We start from the raw sequence: 20,973 nt of genomic DNA on the forward strand, positions 1-20,973 counted from the left end.
TTGTTTTATTGTATATAAATATTATATACAATGTACTGTATAAGTACAGTATAGAGTTCCCTCCAGTGACCTTTGCTTTCAGATTGAACATGATATGAACATACCAACCTGTCATGAACATATCAGGTCTGCACTGTGCAAAATTTTATTCCTCAACTCGACTCAAATTGGAAAATATTGATTGATTTTAACAAAATTTCACAAATGATTTGCTAGTGCACTGAAAGCAATTTACAGCTAAGTTAAGCTCAGCTAAAGATTTTAGATATTCTGTCTATTGGCTGTGAAAAAACATAATTTTTGTCCTGCTGTTCCTACTTACAGCCCCCCATCCAGAGAGAATACTCTCCCTCGTCGCACACCACCAACCCAGCACAAGTTCACCTCCATGGACGCATACCAGACCTTGCCAAAGACTCCTCGCCAGAGCCCCACGCCTGCCCGACTTGGCGAGTACAAGTACGCCCAGGACCGCCTAAGCCACTTCCGCCTCACCCCTGAGCAGGGTGGCCAAGGGTCCAACACCGTCTGGCAGCTGTACGAGTGGCAGCAGCGCCACCAGTTCCGTCACGGCAGCCCCACAGCTCCACTCTACACTCCGGCCCCAGAGTACCCATTTGGCCCCCGCCCCCCATCCACTGTGCCTCCCTCCTCCTCAGCACCCAGGTCCGAAGGGCCGCCCCGCTGTGTGTCAGTACCACCTTCATCTGCAGACATCCCACCACCGGGGCCTCCACCCGGCACCAGCAGAACCTTGTCGCCCACAAGGAGGCCACACACGCCAGCTGAACGGGTGACAGTAAGGCCTGTGGGAGATAGTTCAGTGGTGGACATCCCCTTCTCTGTTTCCCCGCGTAGGACCAAATCTCAGCTGCTCAAGGTAAATATCGTCTGGCAGACGCAGAACAACAAAAAACTCAAATTTAAAATCAAGAGAGTTTGTATTATATTGTATTTACTGTGCACAGAGAGGATTCCATACAAAATGCTGCATTATATTTATATTGTAGGCATTTAGTTCACACTAAGATCAGAGCAGTCGACCCAAATTCTGACAGTAGCTCCACAGCACCGAATCAACTGATAAATATTCAAGTGTCCCCATAATATTTAACAAAGTAATACTAAATAACAAAAAAGAAAAAGTCACAGACGAGAGGCTGTGATGTATGAAGGATAGGTACTGTAATGGTAGCTTGTATAGATATTATTGGTAAGACACATTAGATTGAATGTCATGTGGTTGACAACAGATTATTTCCTGTTGTCACTGCATTCTTTTGCATTGATTTTTATCACACTGATTCCCTATTGTTTGTGTTCTCCCAAAGATTAAGACCATTAATGTTTTTTGTTTCCACTGTCAAGTGCAAAATATGAAATAGAATAGTTTGTCATCCAGAACAATGTCACTCATTCTGACAGTGCGGGGCGGATGTTGGAACTATGCTCCACTGAACAGAATAATTGTTTTAGTGCCTTGGGGTATAATGGCAGACATATCCTTAAGGCATTCAGTCTGTTACATTACCTCAACTGTATCAGTCAAAAAGAAACTGTTAACTGTAGAGATACTATATTGAATAATTTATACATGTGTATTCACACACACAAACACACACATATGTGTATATATATATATATATACATATGTCACGGTTATGCAAACTTAGAAAAATTAGTCACTACATTAATATTTACATATCACAGTTCTGAAATTGATAGAAAAAGCAAAAATATGCAAATTAACATTCACTCCCCAACATCTACCAGCAACCTAATTTTGCCCAGAGATAACAAACAATACAGTATTTTGTTATCGATGTCATGTAGCGTCTAAAACAAGAATTATAGCGTTTGGTGATATGAAAATGTTATGTTGAGATAGCAGATTGTTCATTATTCTGATTTTTGTGTGTGGTTGGATCGTCTTTATTCTGTGAATGATTTAATACACAGAGTCTGCAATTAGATTTTTATTTTTTATATATATAATGTGTTCTCTATGTGTTGTCAGGCTGCTACTATTGAGAGACGGTCAATGCCTCCATCTGGTTACATCACACACACAGTCAGTGCACCCAGCCTTCATGGCAAAACGGTATGTCTTACAAATAAAAGCATAACATATAATATATGTTAAGCATATATTTAATTATTCTATTTTTGAACATTTGAAGGCTTAAGAGGGCTGTATTGGAAGTGATGTGTAATTCTGTCTCGTGGTCTGCTTACAGAGTCCAGTAATATCTCTTCTAATGTGTTCACACTGCCAGACACTCAATTAATCAGTCACCAGAAGACTATTCATTCTCCACTACAACAAAATGTTAATAGATATTTATCAAATCTTGATTAGCCTCTAGTCGGCACGAGCCAGTTGGCTGTAGCTGAACATTAGGGAGACATTGCTTATCATGTACAGTGTGTTGCTCTGAGTCCTGCCTTTGTTTCAACACCATTAATCCTCCTGAATTTAGGTGGTTCTGCAAGTTGAATTTGTTTCCCCAAAAAACTGGCTCCTAGCGCTGTGAATGCAAGGTTTCCTTTTTTAAAACAATAGAATTCACTGAAGTTTGGTGTGGTCAGTTTTGATGCCAGATTTAATGTCCTGTGGTACCTGACAGCCCGAGGAGCTCACCCTGTTCCTCATTCAGCTGCGCCGGCATCAGGCCAAGATGGCCTCCGCACGTCAGCACACGTTAGCCCAGCTCCAGAGGCTCAACGGTCCCAAAGAGCCCTACCACCACAACCAACTTCTCACTACTACTACCACTAGCAACAGCCCCCTGCTCAGCTCCGTCCCTTCTCCTGTGTCCCACCTCGGACATATGGGACTCTCAGCTCCCATGAGCCCTTTCAACACCCAGGTGGGGGTTCCCCGTGGCATGCCTGCCTGCCCACCCCTCATTTTACCATGGGCTGGTAGAGGTTGCCACTAGACATATTGCATTTCTATCATTAGTTGTTTTCTTTATGTTTATTTCACAAGTAGAATAATTTGTACTATGACTTTTCAACATTTTCTTATTGACAGTATTTTTGTCAATTATTCGTTTAGACGGCACAGTTGGTCAGTTTGTCTGTCTGTTAATCTGTTTGTCCAACACTTCAGTGTCCAGAGTGAAATATCTCAGCAAGCCTTATATGGAAAGACCTTCCTTGTTCCCAGATGATGGACTCTAATCATTTTTAGCATACCCTCAAAGTTATCATTTGTCCAACAGTTAGATTTTTGACAAGATTTTCTAAACAAGCAATTTCTGGATTTTCATTACATTTGATGTGAGTAATCTTAGTCCTCAGAGCTTTGGTAATCTCAATAACCTCCTGTCACTCCCTTTAGTGCTGTCACCAGGTCAGGCTGTCAATTACAGAAGATATTTGAAAATATTCTGTATGCGACTTGTTTGTACTACCCCAATCATCCAGCACTTGGTCTCTGTGAGTGCTGGATGATCCATCCATCCATTATCATCAGCTTATCCAGGGTCGGGTCGTGGTGGCATGTTATCATGTCAACCAAGGCGCTGGATGATTGGGATCCCAAATTAAGAACACATCAAAATTCATGCACACAAACAGCAATATTTACTGCCAAATACCACATAAAAAGATATTGTTAGCTTTAAATTCAGAGCTGATCTGACATACCTGTTAAACCTTTAAATCACCCTGTATGGAATTCTAAAATTTCTTTCAATCCACTAGTTTTTGCTGTGATTGTCTCATTTTTCATAATTTTTCATTAACATTTCACCACAAAGATGTTTTAATCACGCACAAAAAAACACAAATTCACTGTAATACTTCCTATTAAGCAGACTTATCAAACAAATGTTTCATAACATGACAGTCATATTCACTAATACTGACATCCTTTCCATCCACATCTAGACACACCAGTTGTTCTGTAAAATCTGTAAATCTATGTTGAAATGTAAAATAATAAATAGAAGACAAACCAAAACACAAAAGTTAAAACACCAGCAGCATCAATCGCCAAGCCTCAGTATATCAGTGGCAACCTCTACCCAACAGCTCCCGTGCTCTAGTGGTGTGACATCGGGCATGGTTAATCTGTGAGCGCTGGCCTGGCTGCCATCATAGAACCATCCGCCTCTTTTTCCATGTGCTGTTCTTGGCTGGTCAGTTTCCATATTGTGCTTCTAGTGATACTGTCCATAGCATGTTGTGCTGCTAACTTTTCAGTGTCCACAAAGCCATCCCCATGCTTTGGCTAACCAGCTGGCTGTGGATGTGTTCGGTCAGTTTGGTCTTTGGTCTGATTCGTAAATCTTCCTTTTTTGGACGTCTGTTTTTTTGTTGAGTGAAGTGAACTGAATTAAATCTGAATTCAGCAATGTTTCAAGATGTGCCTCTTCTAATGGATCTGGTTTGTGCTCATGTTTTGTTTGTTGCAGTAGGAGCACCTCAGCCTCTCTGAGAAGATAAAGGAATTTGTTTTTACTGTTATGTGTGTGTGTGTGTGTGTGTGTGTGTGTGTGTGTTGGTTGTGATGCATGTTGGCACAGACACAGCAGCAGTTCCTACTTCATACTCGACACACAAATGTCACTACTAGATGTATTGCCAGTGAAGCTTATTTAGATGCAGATGATGATGTTGAATTATTAATTCCTGTTGACACAAATCAATAATCGACACTCACATGTTTGTCACCTTCTAGGCTGATGATACCTATATGCAGCTGAAGAAGGACTTGGAGTATCTGGACCTAAAGGTGAGATATGGAGATGGACAGAGTTTATCCCCTGATCCCTGTTAGTTATTTTAACTTAACTTCTGCTAGTGTTTGATTTCTGCTGTGCCTTTTCTGATTTGAAATAGCTCAAACTAACACACTTGGTGTTTCCTATTGACAGTCACTTGTAACACTCAACCCATGTTGAACTGTTGAACCGAGAAATCAGCGGTTCACAGCTACGAATAAAGATGTTTAGGAATCCGTGTGAGACAAAATATCGGCAGTAGAATTTGAAATCTTGTGTGGTTTTAGAAGCATCTCACGAAAGCAGCCGCCATTTTGTGACTGCGGCATTGTGTCTTTGTTATTTTGACTCCCAGATCAGAGCTCTAGAGCCCCTGATCCTCGCAGTTCACAGTTTACTACTGCACTGCACTGCTGGGCCTCTCAGGCCTCTAATGAACGTAAGCTGTATGTGTATGTGTGCGTGTGTGTGTTTCTGTATCCAGTAAATGTACACCACAAAGAGATATAATGTATGTAGTGTGACTGTGATGGTGTAGTTGTGAGTGGGCATTTATGCTTGTGCATGTTTCTACAGGGTTTGGAGTAGGGATGCATGTGTATAGTATGTGAGTGTGTGTGTGTGTTCAGATGTGTAGAGAGTCTTTGTTCTAGAAAGACCATCCCATTGCTTACAGCACCGCATTCATGGCTTGAATGGCATCAAATGTCTTATCTCCACGTGAACCTGTCCGCTCCCCCCCATGTGGTGATGTTGACGATGCTGTTGAAAAGTGGGCATGGGATGGCTCGGCAGTGCATGTGTTGTGGCTGTGGCTGTGGCCCGGTGGTTGAAAAGCCAGCTGCTTCTACCATCATCTCTGAAACGCTGCACCTCCTAGAGAATAACACAGGACTCTACTGTATCATATCTCTCCAAAAAGGAGCACATATACTCCTAAACTTAAATTTTTCAAGAACAAGAAAGAGCTGTTGTCAGTGAAATTTGTTGATTTTCTCTTAGTTGAATTTGCTCACATGCTCTGTTTAATATTTTTCAAACTAGAAAAGAGTGTTTCAGAAGGTTATTTTAGCACTAATACAACCCTGTCACTAACCCCAGTACAACTCAAAGTGAGCACCTGAACTCAAGCAGTCCAGGATGTGTTCCTAAAACAAGTATTTTCCTGTTCACAAATAAATACTGCAACTTTCCTGTATGTTTTTGGGACATCATGTACAGAGGTTTTATGGATAAGTCCATTTGTGCAGGGCTTCAAAGTGTCCATAGCCATTGTGTTCTTCGTGGCAAGAGCTGATTTTGTGTGCCAAAACTCACTCATATTGTCATGTATACAAAGCGAAGATAATGTGTCACAGATAGTCTGTCTCAGCCTTTTAATACTGTAGTTTGTAGTTGGTCTCTGTGTCCTGTATCTACTTTCTTTCAGCACTGTTATACCATGGTTCAGACACTTCATTTTGCTGTACAACTAACATTTGGAAATGTTTATTTTGCAATTTCTAGGTAGTTGGAAGTCAGACACTGAAGGAGTCAGGGAAACCTGTCAAGGTTGCAGAAAGTGATGTGGATGTAAGTATAAGCTTAATGGCTTCCTAAAATGTTGGCTGCATTAAATACAGACCAGATGTTAATGTTTTTTTGTAGTTTCTCTTCATATATTGCACTTACTGCATGAAAAACTCAAATGTATCAAATTATTTTCTATTACTGTATGTAGGTTGATGTACATACATACATATTCACATTCAGTTTAAGCAAATATATGGATTGTTCAACCTTCTTCAGTTTGTCTTGCTCTGTTTTGTTCCACTCTAGACAATGGTACATTAAATATTTGTTTATGGTAGCAATTTGGGGAAAAGTGAGGGTAATGAAGGCAAAATATAAAATTTGTGGAAAAAGTGTGGGAGGACGTGATACACTATTATTCTTTGCTTCAGGGGTCAAACAGAATGTAGAGTTTTAATACGTAAATGCTTTCAGTTTGACAATCCAAACAATCCCCTGCGGTTTTTCAAACAGGTTTATACCTCCTATTAAAGTATTTCTCAGTATAAGCTTCATACACAACTGTTTAAACAATTTATGAACACGTTGTCTGTGATGAATATTTGATTAGATCCAACAACATCACCGTAGAGACAACAACAGGATTAATAATTTATTTAATGGAATATAGAAACTAGTGTGGAGTGTAAAAATGTATATGAATAAGCACTTTGTTCACATGCAGCGGTTCAACCACAACCTTATTACATAAATGTTATGTTGTTGTTTTACCGCAGGATGATAAAGTGATCCACCCTTTGCCTTGAAGTTTGCAGAGTTTAATCTGGGATTAATTAACAAGGCTCAAAGTCTCCCTGACACTGTAATTAAAAGTGTCAGGTGGGTCGCACCCACTTTGTGTAATGGGCTCATTCACAGTAATTACATCTGATCGAGACCACAGGAGCTACGGGACTGTGAATATTAAGTGTTACCAAACTGCATGCATGTACTCAGACATTTAAAAAGAGATATGTATACATGCACATAAACACATCACTATACACACTCAGAAACACATGTTTTTTTGTTCACTGTACTAATTTACCTACAGCTGCAAAAACAAGGGGAAGTTGTAATTAAGTAAATGGGCCACTTAATTACCAGAGGTCAACACACAGACACGCTTTGGTGAACACTAGAGAAGTGCTTTATCTGTGAGAGTGTCTATTCCTACAATGCCCCATCTCTCTCTCCCTGCCCACTCAGCTCTGTGTCTCCCCCTGCAGGTGAAGTTAAGTCGGCTGTGTGAGCAGGACAAGATCCTCAAGGATCTGGAGGCCAGGATCAGCTCCCTGAAGGAGGACAAGGTACACGCTCTGTTAGTTATGTAGCTCTACGGGCTTCAGTCAGTCTGATGAGTCAACCGGAACAATGGTAGTTAAAAGAAATACTGCAATAATTGTGCTACATCCAAGGACAAAGTTGACTCTGCAGCTATGAACTGAGCAGCAGTGGAGTTTGATAACAGACAGTGATTCAGCTATCAAAGAGAGGACACAGAGCAGTACATATCAGATTTCATTTCTAGTTTCAACATTCACGGTCACAGAGGAAATTCTATTGAAGGAGAGGTGGGGTTATTGATCTCTCTGACTCTCGATTTCCTGTCTGTCCAAAACACATAGAACCCAAACTTAGGGCACTAGTTCCATGTTCTTGAAGGGATGCTGAACACATAAAGAGTAGAATTACAATACTGTATACACTATAAGGTCTTGAATGAAAGCCTGATTACATACAGCTCAGATGGTAAGTAAGAGGAGGTTAAATGAGATCTCATGCCGGCTCATGATTGACTGTAGAGACATGCTGCCCTCTGGAGGATTTTTTGGAGTAGGAGTGTTATCTACTGAACAATGTTCAGTGCACATTTTTAGAACACAATTCTATAAAGGAAGCAGGTCTTAGTTTTTGCTTGACCTCCTGCTCACCCCCTCAGGACAAGCTGGAGAGTGTACTGGATCTGTCCCACCAGCAGATGGAGCAGTACCAGGAGCAGCCGACCCACGCCCACAAGATCGCCTACCAGCAGAGGCTGCTGCAGGAAGATCTGGTCACCATCAGGGCACAAATATCACGCCTCTCCACGGTGTGTGTGTGTGTGTGTGTGTGTGTGTGTGTGTGTGTGTGTGTGTGTGTGTGTGTGTGTGTGTGTGTGTGTGTGTGTGTAAGAGACAGAAAATATACTGTATATATAGTTAGGAGAAATATGGTTGGATAGCATAGGAAAGGATATTTTTCTAAAATCTACGTATGTATGCAATGTATACATCACACAATGGCAAATGTATGCACTTAGTATATACAAGACTGCTTAAATAAGTGTATATATGTGTACATGTTTCAGGGCATCTTTGTGTTTATATGCATGTGTCACCTTTTTTAATTGAACATGAGGAAGATAATAAAGTTATGAACACAAACACATTTGAACATAGCAGAAAATATTATTCTGAAAACTTATTCTGAAAAAGAAAAAATAGCAAAAACAAACATAAACAGACGAGATGCACAAAACAGCAAGGTAAGAGACATTAAAAAAGCAAGGACTTAGATATAGATAAGACAACGTTTCGTCTTTTCTGTTAATTTCTTCCATAGATTTCAGTGAATTATAGTAGTTGGCAAAATTGCATATGCACACGAAGAAAGAGGAAGTACTGCCTTTCTATTTACAACTGTGAATGTTATTTACCCCAAATAATGACAAGATTAACACTATCTGAAATGTTTGCATCCAAGTTATCCATAAGGGAGTTATGTGATCCATTTTTAAGGATAGCCATAATTAATAGGTGTATGAACAATTAAAAAAACTAGATGGTCAATGGTTTCAGCCTGCAGGTGCAGTATGTGTCTCTGAGAAAGTGTGTTTGGGTATTGGTTTCTATATAGGTACCTTGCACTGTGGACTCCACTCTATATGTAACCTAAAACTTTTTGTGTTTGTGTAATGCAGGAGATGGCACATGCCTGGGAGGAGTACAGCAGTCTGGAGAGATCAGTGGAGCAGTTGAGGGCGGCACTGCAGACACACATGAACCACAGCGCCACCCCTCAGGTGAGACCTGGTACTGCAGCTCAGAGCAGTTTCACCTCAAAACGGCCAGCTTTGGTTTCTCAGTTAAAGCATCAACCTTTTATTATAGGCTGGGATTTCTATACAATATCTGCAGCTTTTGAACTGTCTATATTTTGTCTGTGCTCAAGTTTTCCAGACAGTTTTAAATCTTACATTTCCCACATCCTTTTCTTCTAATAATATCTTTTTCTCTATCATGAGTTCATTGATAGAACAACCCAGTCATTTAAAACTATTTACATGCCCACTTTATAAATGTTCAAATCTGTAACATTGAAAACCAAGTTGAACAAAACTACAACTGAACAGTACAAATTACAGAAGAGTCAAATGTGTATGTGTGTTTGCATCCATGTGTCAAACTGTAGCAAGAGAAAAGTGAGATGAAGCGTGAGCTGTGGAGGATTGAGGACGTGATGGCTGGGTTGAGTGCCAGCAAAGTCAACTACAAGATCACCATCGACTCTGTCCAGAACCCAGGTTGGTAACCACTGCAACACAGCAGTTTTTATTTGCAAAAGCCACTTAAAACAGAAATCTGCCTTTGATTTGTCTGCAGCCTCTGACAAAATGTTAATGAATGCGTTGTAAAAACACTCTTTCCACCTTTTTCAATTACCAGAGCAGTTACACACAGACTGAATATATAGGCTATTAGAGATACTAGAGATATTTGATATTGTCCACATATTGTATTATTATCACTTAACAGTGTTGTAGGGCAATTGTGTAAATGTGGTCAGAAATTTCACCCATTCCTGACTGTAAATCCATTTCAAACCTGCTTACATTTCAATGTTAAACCTTGGTCTCTGTGTGCTCACACGTCCCACCAGAGAGGAAATTAGTGCCTTCTGTGTCAGACCCGGCAGTGCCTTCTCATAGCACAGAGGTCCAGCCTCCTCCTCGCAGCTCCATCCCCAGCATCTTCTCCCACACTTTGCCTCACAGCACCATGCCAAAGTGGGTGAGTGTCTCCCTTCTGCTTTGAAATACTGCATGGCGGAGTTGACTTCCTTTTAAGCTACAGGAATTATTGCTGGATTGTGTTTAGGAGCTCTACCGCCACCTACAGTCATCAGCGATACAGCAGTACTTAAGGTACTTCTAAAATACTAAATCCTTTACTGCCTGGTTACTGTCCAGGCAGAGGATGCAGCCCCACCCAGGCCACCACTGCCTCGCCTCTACGACTACGAGGAGACGCCCCCTGTGGTGCCACCTCTCCCAAAAGAAGCCTCGGTCATCCGGCACACGTCTGTGCGTGGGCTCAAACGCCAGTCAGATGAGAGGAAGAGGGACAGGGAGAGCGGGCAGTATGTCGTCAATGGAGACTGTAAGGTATGCTGTCCATTAGTAACACAGAAAATCCATCTCCCTACTACTGTATTTTTGGAATAAAACCTTGTAAAGGTAGTTTTTGTGATTTGATGTCTAATTTAGTCAACTTTTTCTTCTTTCAGACTGACTTGCGATCATACCTGAGTGAGCCAGAGCTGCCAGGAATAATCCACCACAGCACCGGGTCTGACATTGACTACCAGTATTTCCAGACCAAAGGTATCTGAACAGTAACATGTAGAATACTTACATCCCTTCATTGGACCAATTTTTTATGGACTGTGATTTACCAGCATAAAATGCATACCAGTTATCATCCCATCTTACTGCATTTTTGTATATACTTGAATACTTGTATATAAAAAAGAGAAGCAAACTTTGTTGTAAAGGATAGAAATATGAGGAAAAAAATATGTTAATCAAGCTTTAATTAAATTAAAACTATGCATGAGATGTGCATTTATGTTCAGGAATACACATATTTTCATTAAAAATCCAATTTCTTCAGACTTTGTCTTGCTAAGAAATGATGAGTAACAGAATTTGTCACCCAAACAAATAGATCACCAACTGGAACGTTAAAAAAAAGACATATTTTGTAAATACTTTCATGTTTAGTAATTAAGTTAAGGCATTTATATTTCCAGTGTTGGAAGGCATTACATAATAATTCACTCCTCATACAGAATGGTGAGCAGGTTTTCTAACCTAACCTTTCCATTTTGTCACTGTGTTTTCATCGTATGACCTTACTGCTTGTTTTGCTTTGCAAAAGAAACTACAACAACCTGTGCTGATTCTTGTCCCGTTCAATCAACTAGGTCTGTTAGGCCCCTCATCTCGACAGAACCAGTCCACCTCTATCTCGTCCTATGTCACCCTGAGGAGAGGCCCCAGAAGCTCCGCAGCTAGGGTGAGTCAAGATGTCAGGGGTGGAGATATCTGCAGATACCCGTGGTCTGCTGGAGGAATTAAATTTTTTTGAAAATTATATTTTAATTATGTTTAATTGGAAGTAGGGTTGAGAGTGAGATATTCTGAATAACATACAGCAACAACTTCCTCATGTGTTGTAGACAATATCTAATCATACAATTATAAATGTCTGTATAGCATGCATTTATTAAACTGTATGAGTCATCTATTCATATACAGTACAGACATATTTTAGTGTATGCAATACAAACATTAGGTAATGTGATGTTTTAATGTCGTTTTAATTATTGATATTTTCTATTTCTCGTCACTTTGTTTACACTTCTCTTCCACTACACTATTTCACTGTCCATATCCCTCTTTATCCCATATTTAAATCTTTCCATTTTTGTTCTGTTCCCTCTGAACTCTGTCTCGCCACTAACCATCCTTCACCTCCCTGTTCCAATTCTCCCTGTATCTTTCCACCTTCTCTGTCTCAGCAGGAGAGACCCAAGAGTGCCTTGGAACGTCTGTCATCGCCTACAGAAGCCCTGCAGCTCCCGAGCAGCCAGCCCCGTGGCCGAATGACTGCAGAGGAGCAGCTGGAGCGGATGAAGCGCCACCAGAAGGCGCTAGTTCGCGAGCGCAAGAGGAACCTCAGCCAGGGTGAACGCTCCTCCACCTCCACTGTCACCACCCAGCGGTCCTCCTCCTCCTCCAGGCTGCCGTCCAACACCTCGGATCCTTCGGCCTCCGTACGTTACCCCCCTCTGCCGCGCAGCAGCAGCAGACACAGGGAGCACCACCTTCACCACCACTGCTGCTATGCCACCCTCCAGCCCCCAGCCACATAATAACCCAGCAGGAATGCTAACATGCTAGTACTTTCTGCCTTGTGTAACCAGTGGTTGTTGACGTTCGCTGTAAGCACTAACAAGCTAAAGGGCAGGACTGACTGTGGCTGACTAGCTAGCTTGGTTAATGCTTTAAGAACAATGGGAGACAAAATGAGCACAGGGGATTGTGGGGAATGCTTGGCTAGTTCTGGACAGGGACAGTGTCCCTCCCTGTTTTTTTTTATTTTTTAGGTTTAGGGGTCACTTTAACCCCTTGTTACCACTGCCCACTGGTGGGACCTCACTGACACAATTCTGAATGTAAATCCATTGAGAAAAGAAGGAAATGGAAGGCATCACTCTGCCTTCCTTTCTCTGTTTTTTCACCAGAAAGTACAGAGAAGAGCCCATTTATGTATATCTACATACTGTGTACTTGTACACTTTTATTTATTTACTGAGGGATATTTTCAGTATACAGTTGTACAGTTATATTTTGTAGAGATTTGGTATATAGAGCTTATAGAAGGGTGGGGGAAATGGGGTTGGAAAAAGTATTCAGGTTGATGAAATGAAGAAAGAGACAATGCTAGTGGCAAAAATCATGATCACCTCCCTTCTTTCTTTTCTTCTAATGAAGTCCGAGTGCCTTGTTTTGCTGACGATCATTTTTGCCTTTGTCCCAAATTTACCTCCTTTAATCAACATTTGAATTAATAATGATTTGTTTCGAACATGCGTCTCCACCTTAGAATCATAGAAAGGAATGCAAGAGCTAGCTTTAAGGTTGCTTTTCTGTGTAATCACAAACTTCATTCAGGAAGACGTGAGGACTGGGGACACAGCTGGTTTTAACCCCCAAAGGAAAACTTTGACATTTAAACTAAATCTAGCTTACTCCTTGGCTTCAGTGAGGAATGTTAACAATGCTAACATGCCTGGGTGAAAAAAGTAATACAGTAAAATTCAAAAATGTCAAAGTTTTCCATTAAGATAACGTGATCTATAATAACTACCAGTTTGGTATTATGATTACAGACTAACACACACTGGTAACCAGACTGCTGTGAGATACGCCTGTAATCAGACTACATTTCCTATAAATCTTTGAAATCACATTTTTAACAGTGAGCAATACATAGTCTGTAATCCTCTGCTACTACTTCTCACCTCTTTTTAGTGCATATAACCATAAATGCCAGAACATATTTTATTTTATCTACTCCACCAGCATAAAACGTGTTTACACCATTTTATATTTGAATTAACATCCTCATTAATGCAGCCTTTTCTTGTACAGACTACAAGGATATTTTTATCATGAAAGTTTTATCGAAAGTGGCTGACAGTTTTATTGCCACGGTTAAAGTTGGGAAGAGAATCTGTACTCATATCTGAGTACTTTTAAGTGGCCTATGCTGTGCTGTTTTATGCATCATAAATATACAGGACAGTTCAAGCAACTGGGCTGAAATGCAATAGAAAAATAGAAGTGTGAACAAGGAGTGGACACCTTTGTCATGGGAAATCTGTGATGAAAGGAACAGTGACAATATTTGAAAGTGTGTTAAAAAGATTTAGGGTGATGATTTTCTGTCACAGAAAAGAAGATAAAATATGTAAACGTTAGGCAGTTTTTGTTTGACATTTGAAACAATAACTAAGCTATTGATTTACTTACTGTTGACAAATTGAATAATCTTCGCAGCCCTACACATGAAGAAGATACCTCTATTCATGTGGTAGTCATACTCGGCGTACAGTTTCGGATCACCATGGCGCTGCTGTCGGCTCCTTGTTTTTCTGACGAGTATAAATCTTGAAAGCTTTTTTGCCATATCGCTTTTATCCCTTCACAGCTACGTACAATATATCAGATCAAAGAGAAAACAGTTACAGGAGGTTGCTCAGAAGAGTAGAAATATAGTAGTGAACTGCTAATCAACACTTAATTCTATGTAATTGTGAAGCAACGCATAACTCTCTTCCCTTTTCTTTTCTATCATGTAGAGATTTGCACTCGACAATAAAGAGTTTCTTGCTTCTGAAACTCCTCTTGGCTGTGTTCTTCCTAATCTTGTGGGGGTTTGATGAATCTGTGTCTGCATGGTGTTCTTTCTCTCTATCCTTTTGTGTGCAATTGATTCTCCTGAGCACAACAAGGCATGGGATGCAGTGTTTCTCAGAGCATGTGAACACACCAGCAGATCACACCCGCTGCAGGCTACTGGAGTGGGAAGGATGCATGCATGGCTTTGATGCTCCTTGGATGATTACTCACAAGTACCCCTCACCACACACACACACACACACACACACACGCACACACAGAGAGTACAGAGTACAGATAAGAGAATAAGAACCAACCATGCAAATGTGCTGGAGTATATAGGAGTAAAGGATGTGGTATGTGTATAATTGGAGCTCCAGAAACACAGACTGATCATCTGCCTGGGTCTGCTCTGTGGTAATGATACTAAACATCATCCTTTCAAATCCCTGGATCTCGCTATAAGTATTCCTGGTTACATTCCCCTTCAACCTTTAGGCACGACTCACTGCAGAAACATTAAATAACCCTTTCTGTTATTTATGTCACATTTTTGTACACCAACATATGTCAGATCTTAAATCAGTGAGCCCATGGTGGAATTCTATAAGCAGAATAACTGATTAATCAACTAATAGTTTCCACTCTAAAAACGCCTGTAGCGTGAAACTCTAAAGGCTTTAATCCTTATGTGTAAATCTAATGTTGACAATTGGTACACCAGTGTCTAGCTGATGTTTCACACTTACACTACTGTCTTCATAAAAATCTGCTAAGTTCTGGCAATAATATCAAAAACAATTCCAATCAATATTCTATTAATATATCCACCCAAAAATCCAAAACCTTTTAAACTCACGCCTAGAAACACTGAGATTTTATGATTAATTTATATTTATTTAAAGAATCAAATCAAAAAATGATATTGGCCAGGCTAGCTGTGTAATCCTGACTCCTGCCCTTTCTAGGTGTTTGACTGGCAGGAGGAGCGACTTGGGGCAGAGGGGCAGAGCGATGAAGGGAAGCATCAAGTGAAAGAGAGAGGGAGGATCCAATCAGATGAGTGGGTGACAGCGACAGCCACGCGCATACGAGAGGTGGATGTGGAGCCTGTCGACTATGATATGGATATCAGCCGAGAGGTAAACACACACATCTGCTTGGCCTCTGTAAGACTAATCCTCTAATAGCTCCACTGTTCTGATCCATCGCGTTCACAGTTCTTCTCTCAGTTTATCTTGGACACAATCCATGATCTTGCATGGCGTAGATGTGCACTGTTGTCTCTACTTTAGTCTTATTTTACACAATCCTTACAGAAAGGATGTAAATAATATTTAGTCACTCTTTTACCCTGACAAATTAATTTCTGCTGAATGTTATGTTTTATCTATTTCCATCATGAGATTTACAGAACATTAAAGAGACAGGCTGAAGAGGAACACTATAACCCTCAGGTCATCTGTCTGTAACACAGGAAGAAGGGATTGCATTCTTCAACAATCTTTTTTCCTTTCATTTTCAAATGGAATGCCCAAAATCTTTTACTCAATTTGGTATAAAAGCATCCACATTTCAATTTTATATACTTTATTTATATTATAAATATCTTCATACAGCATCAGTGAAATATATTTGAAACCCATTAAAAGCATAATTTTTTTAAATACATATTGTGAATGGGGTAAAATCTATTTACTATATGGTGTACGTTTTGTACAACTCTGTACATCTAATGATTTTGTTTATTTGTTTTGCCATCACTAGCTTCCTCCTATGTATATAGGTTTTTTTCAAAGGATTTAACTTTAGTCCAAAGGCTCAGCTCCTGTGTAGAACAGCAATGATACCTCAGGGGAATTCTTTACTGTCATTATGGAAAAGAAACTACAAATTACCAAGCAAATTATTTCATTTGTGCCGCATAAAAACAAAAAAACATAAGACCACTAGTTTTCGTGTCCATTAACAACAACATGACTGTCCCTGAATTATAGGGCTGTAAGACTGAATTCCTCTCTATCCAACATGCAGCTTTCAAAACCACAGAAAGTTCCCATCCCAGAGCGCTACATAGAGTCTGACTCTGAGGAGCCTCTCAGCCCAGAGGAGCTGGAGGAACGTTTCCGCCGGACCGAGCGCATCAAGAACCTCCTGGCCAAATCCAGGTAGACAGCACTCAAATAATGACACTGGAGTTGAGTTGATACTGTTGTTTTTGGTGCTTTTCTTTACTACTAGGACTGTGTGCTCTAATACAAATACACTGATATATAAATATAGTAGAGTTCAAAATGTCAGTGTAAGATCCACTGGTTTGTAGTCCTGAGTGTTTGTGTCCTTTGAACAGTGTTCAGAACATACAGCCATCTGCATCACTGGACTTCAGTGAACTGGACTCAGTTCTACAGCAGCAGGAGAGGATCATGAGTGTGTCCCACGCACTGGCGTCCGAGGCCTCGCGCAAGAGCAAACTGGTCGCAGGTTAGTGTACTCACACCTTCGTTAACATAATGCATCACTTTGTTGAGCTGTCCTGTAAACCTCATATAATTTATCACAAATAAAGAAGTACACACAGACACAGACAGACACACACACACACAAATTCTTATAATTATTCACTTGCCTCTGTGGTAGTGGTGTAAATGTAGCAGGAATCCTCTTAGACTGCTATCTCAGACACGTGATTTGTCGTTGTCCCTGGTGTGCAGGGACTGAGTGGCTGGAGAGTCAGTAAGTATGTCTGATCCAGGTATACCTACCCTTTCCCTTTTGGGTGGTGTGGATTCATTGTATTCATTGTGTTGTGTGTCTCAGTCATTGGTCTCAGTATATGCTGTTTGGCTTTGGCCAGGAATGTGCACAGATTGGTGGCAAAAGAGACTCAAACCTAAAATATATATATATATATATATATATCTTTTTAAAATCTGCTAGAGATGTACATGATATGCTGTAATTTTCCTCAGTGAACAAACATTTTCTTTTCCAAGTTAACCAGATATTTAATTTTAGTCGCATGTACATAAGTTTGGAACAGGAAAAAGAAATTAATCTGTGAGAACAAAACAAGCTTACGACTCACATTTAACTGAATATTCTTTATATATTCTTATTTCTTCTCTAGTTCTATCAAGTCCCTAGACATTTAATCTGTGTACAGATCTGGTTTCTTTTTTGGGGGTGATATTCTAAGCAAAGAGCTTTCTTCTGTGCTGCTGTTTTGGTCAGCGTAGCTCAGGTACTGTAAAGTTCTGGTTTGGTGAAATGTAGCTTCCCTCTATGTGCAAGTGGGGTTTTGGTGCGAGTTGTGTTTTTTATGTAAATAAAACACTTACATACTATTCGTGCACAGTGGTCTGTGCAGCAAACACTTGTAGTACCTGACTTCTTCTGTTTTAGTAAAATACACAATGCTAATATTTGTGCCAGGTCTGCTCTTGGTATCACATTTGCAAAACTACACAAAACTATAAACTATTACAAGCGGCATTTTCTCCGGGGAGCTGTTTGTCCTTGAAATCTACTGGAAACCTGTTAAAATCCAAAATTCTTCTGCAAACTAAACATGTTCAATTTGCATATGCACCACTTTGAATTAAATGTGTTTGCACCTTCTGTCTGCTATCCTGCCAGCAAGAAGAAATACTTATATCTTCACTGTTGTCTCCTCTTCAGCCAAAGCTGCTGCAGAACACTGACCCACAGGAACCACCAACACAACAAAACAGCACAGATTCTTTGTAAAGGATCTCATCAGCAGTTTCAGCAGTTGCCAACTAATTAATTCACTTATTACAAGTCTCTTTTATATGAGTGAGAACAAGACACGTTTCTTAAAGAGTTTTGATTCATAGTTTTGAAATAGAATCAAGTTTTCTTGCTTCTGCACTTACATTGCACAATTAAGTAACAATAATTTATAACACGAGTGAATTGCTTTTTTTTTTATCTGCAATTACCTATTTTGCTGGTTGGTCTGTATTTTTATGAGCAAACAAAAGAGTGAAATGAGAGTCAATGTCTACATGCTCAGATTAGAGTTGGAGTGTTTTGACATTTATTTATTACATTGTTTGGCTTGATATGCTTGTTCAATTTTTACTGTCTTCACCACTGTCACCCAATGATCACGGTTCTGTCAATCAACTCGCACGCATTAGAATATCACATGAATAATAATTTAAAAAACACATGAAAAAAGTCATTACAGCAATAAATATTGTATTAAACAATTATTTGGTGTCTGTTTACTTGAAATGTTTTGTTCCGGTTTGTTTTTCAGTTATAAACTCATACAAACATTTCTGTCATTGTTTATGTTGTAGTTTATACAACCTAACAGGATAATCTCATAGTATTCATTTTAAAGGCATATTTGCATTTGAACGTTGTTAGGGCTACATGAAGTCGATATGTAGTTTTGCTTTTTATACTGTTCTGTATTATCTGTCCCGGATAGATAAAGGTCAGATGTTCCAGCTCCTATAATACGTAATGATGTACACCTGTAAACAATAAACAATGTTTGACAAATAATCACAAGGTCCACCCACTTGTTTTTCTCCATAATGTTTTTTTCTACTTCATTTAGATGAAGCTGGAGTGAGACAGGAAGACAGTGGAGAGAGAGACAGGATGACATGCAACAAAGAGCCCGGGCTGGACTTAATTTTGAAACAAAATAACATAATAAATGAGGAATGAGATAATCACCTACAAGATCTGTAACAAATGTGAATAATGGAACTTATTTGTCTTCTAGCGGAAATTAAAATAGAGAGGGAAGGGAAAGAGAGAGAGAGACAGAGGGGATGACATCCAGCAAAGGGCCACATGGCTGCTGCAGCAAGGACTCAGCCTTGTTTCATTGGGGGCCAGGTCTACCAGGTGAGGTATCCTGGCGCCCCGAAGGAGCCTCCCTTCATACTGTTGTAACTTGCATGATGACTAATTGTTTCTCAAAACAAGAACTTTTTTTTTACCTATTTCAAATATATAACACGTTGTCTTTACTGAGGTTTAGATCATCTTCAGTCATGTTTGATTCAGACACAGAATAAGTATGATTCCCCAAAATTGAAGTTACAGGAAACTCCAAAGGGAGAATCTATAACTAACTGGTGTTAGCCATGTTGGTGGCCTTACACTGAGCTCTTATAATAGTTTTTAGCTTCTGACAGGTCGCTGCTATGTTCTTGTTTTTTAATAAACTTTTTCTTATTCTGGTTCAGAGGCTGTGTTTAAAGAGAAAACATGCTCCGAATACAGACTACTATTTTCTGTCTCCTACACCGGCTTTTAGACCTGTTAGTGAAACACATGGTAAAGAACTCTGACCGATATGGATATTCTGATCTCACTCTCAGAAAAAAAGCCAATTTCCCCAAATGTCCATCCCTGCATTTTCCATGGTGAAGTCCTGACGAACCTTCATTAAGGCGCCACTCATGTACGTACAGGATGAGGAAGGCAAGTTTGATTTCTCAGAATTAGCTGAGCTGATAATGAGCTGATTACATCCTTACACGCAGGCTGTAGCTTATAGGGATACTTTTCACTCTCTTCAGCAGCCAGGGGTGTATCACAGGTCAGGTCATATGAAATCCACCTATAAGATCCTGATTTCACCCAAACACATACTTTACTACAGAACATTTAACATTCAGCTACTGTAAACTGAGGTTATATCTTAGCAGAGCTGGCACATGATGATCAGAGAATAGGGCCTAACTTTATGTGAACAAGGACACTTGTTCACATAAAGTTAATTTAATCTGACTTGTTCACTGGTACTTGGTATATACATTCAAAAGAAGACGCATGTCACTCTACTTCCTGCTACCAACTTAAAAAAGGAAAAGAAAGTTGTGGTTTTGATTAATGACTGCAGATCCGTGGTTGACAGCAAACTAGTTCAAAACTAATACCATCCAGATGAATGAATCCATAAATCATTTCTATTTATTTCTTTATGCAAAAACATAAAGAAGTTCCACCTTCTGTATCGTCAGATGGTATTTTATCATGTTCAGGGAGGCTGTGAAAATGTGTCAGCTGCATCACATTCAATCACGTTGCCTAATGCTCTTTCTTCTGCTTTAAAAAATTAAATGTTGTGCACTGTCTTGGAATGAAACAAAGTTTATGCAAGTACTGTAATTAAGTACAATTTTGAGGAAACTGTAGTTTGAGTATTTCCATTTTATGCTGCTTTATACTTCTAACTCCACCACATTTCAGACTGAAGTACTGTACTTTTTACTCCTCTACATTTGCCGCTGAAGTTACTTTTCAGATTAAGACTTCAATTAAAACAAAAAACAAAACAAAACAAAAACATGATTGGCTCATAAAGAATATAAAAAATGTGTATTATAATTATAAGATTAAACCAGTGTTTTGTATGGAAGCGTATTGCATTCACTTGAAAAAAAAAATCCGTTCTTTCTGAGT

General features: G+C 39.7%; 1 protein-coding gene across 14 annotated transcripts in view; it reads left to right on the top strand.

Annotated features, from left to right (window-relative positions):
- LOC127352916 (pleckstrin homology domain-containing family A member 7) overlaps positions 1-19,056 on the top strand; it is a 130,440-nt gene extending 111,384 nt beyond the window's left edge. For 7 of the 14 annotated variants that reach the window (XM_051381778.1, XM_051381782.1, XM_051381783.1 and 4 more), the window contains 19 exons: positions 325-880; positions 2,018-2,101; positions 2,628-2,870; positions 4,691-4,744; positions 6,240-6,305; positions 7,514-7,594; positions 8,227-8,376; positions 9,247-9,348; positions 9,738-9,849; positions 10,206-10,336; positions 10,516-10,710; positions 10,833-10,929; positions 11,532-11,623; positions 12,129-12,383; positions 15,483-15,656; positions 16,549-16,682; positions 16,865-16,998; positions 17,229-17,250; positions 18,196-19,056. In XM_051381778.1, the coding sequence (XP_051237738.1) occupies positions 325-880; positions 2,018-2,101; positions 2,628-2,870; positions 4,691-4,744; positions 6,240-6,305; positions 7,514-7,594; positions 8,227-8,376; positions 9,247-9,348; positions 9,738-9,849; positions 10,206-10,336; positions 10,516-10,710; positions 10,833-10,929; positions 11,532-11,623; positions 12,129-12,383; positions 15,483-15,656; positions 16,549-16,682; positions 16,865-16,998; positions 17,229-17,250; positions 18,196-18,304 (2,791 nt within the window). In that variant the 3' untranslated portion in view covers positions 18,305-19,056. Of the gene's footprint in view, positions 1-324; positions 881-2,017; positions 2,102-2,627; positions 2,871-4,690; positions 4,745-6,239; positions 6,306-7,513; positions 7,595-8,226; positions 8,377-9,246; positions 9,349-9,737; positions 9,850-10,205; positions 10,337-10,515; positions 10,711-10,832; positions 10,930-11,531; positions 11,624-12,128; positions 12,384-15,482; positions 15,657-16,548; positions 16,683-16,864; positions 16,999-17,228; positions 17,255-18,195 lie in introns of all 14 variants that reach the window. The other 7 variants (XM_051381789.1, XM_051381792.1, XM_051381780.1 and 4 more) reach the window with 6 other exon arrangements.
- Positions 19,057-20,973: the final 1,917 nt, after the last annotated feature.

Source organism: Dicentrarchus labrax, unplaced genomic scaffold (genome assembly GCF_905237075.1).
Source record: "Dicentrarchus labrax unplaced genomic scaffold, dlabrax2021, whole genome shotgun sequence".
NCBI classification, from domain to species: domain Eukaryota; kingdom Metazoa; phylum Chordata; class Actinopteri; family Moronidae; genus Dicentrarchus; species Dicentrarchus labrax.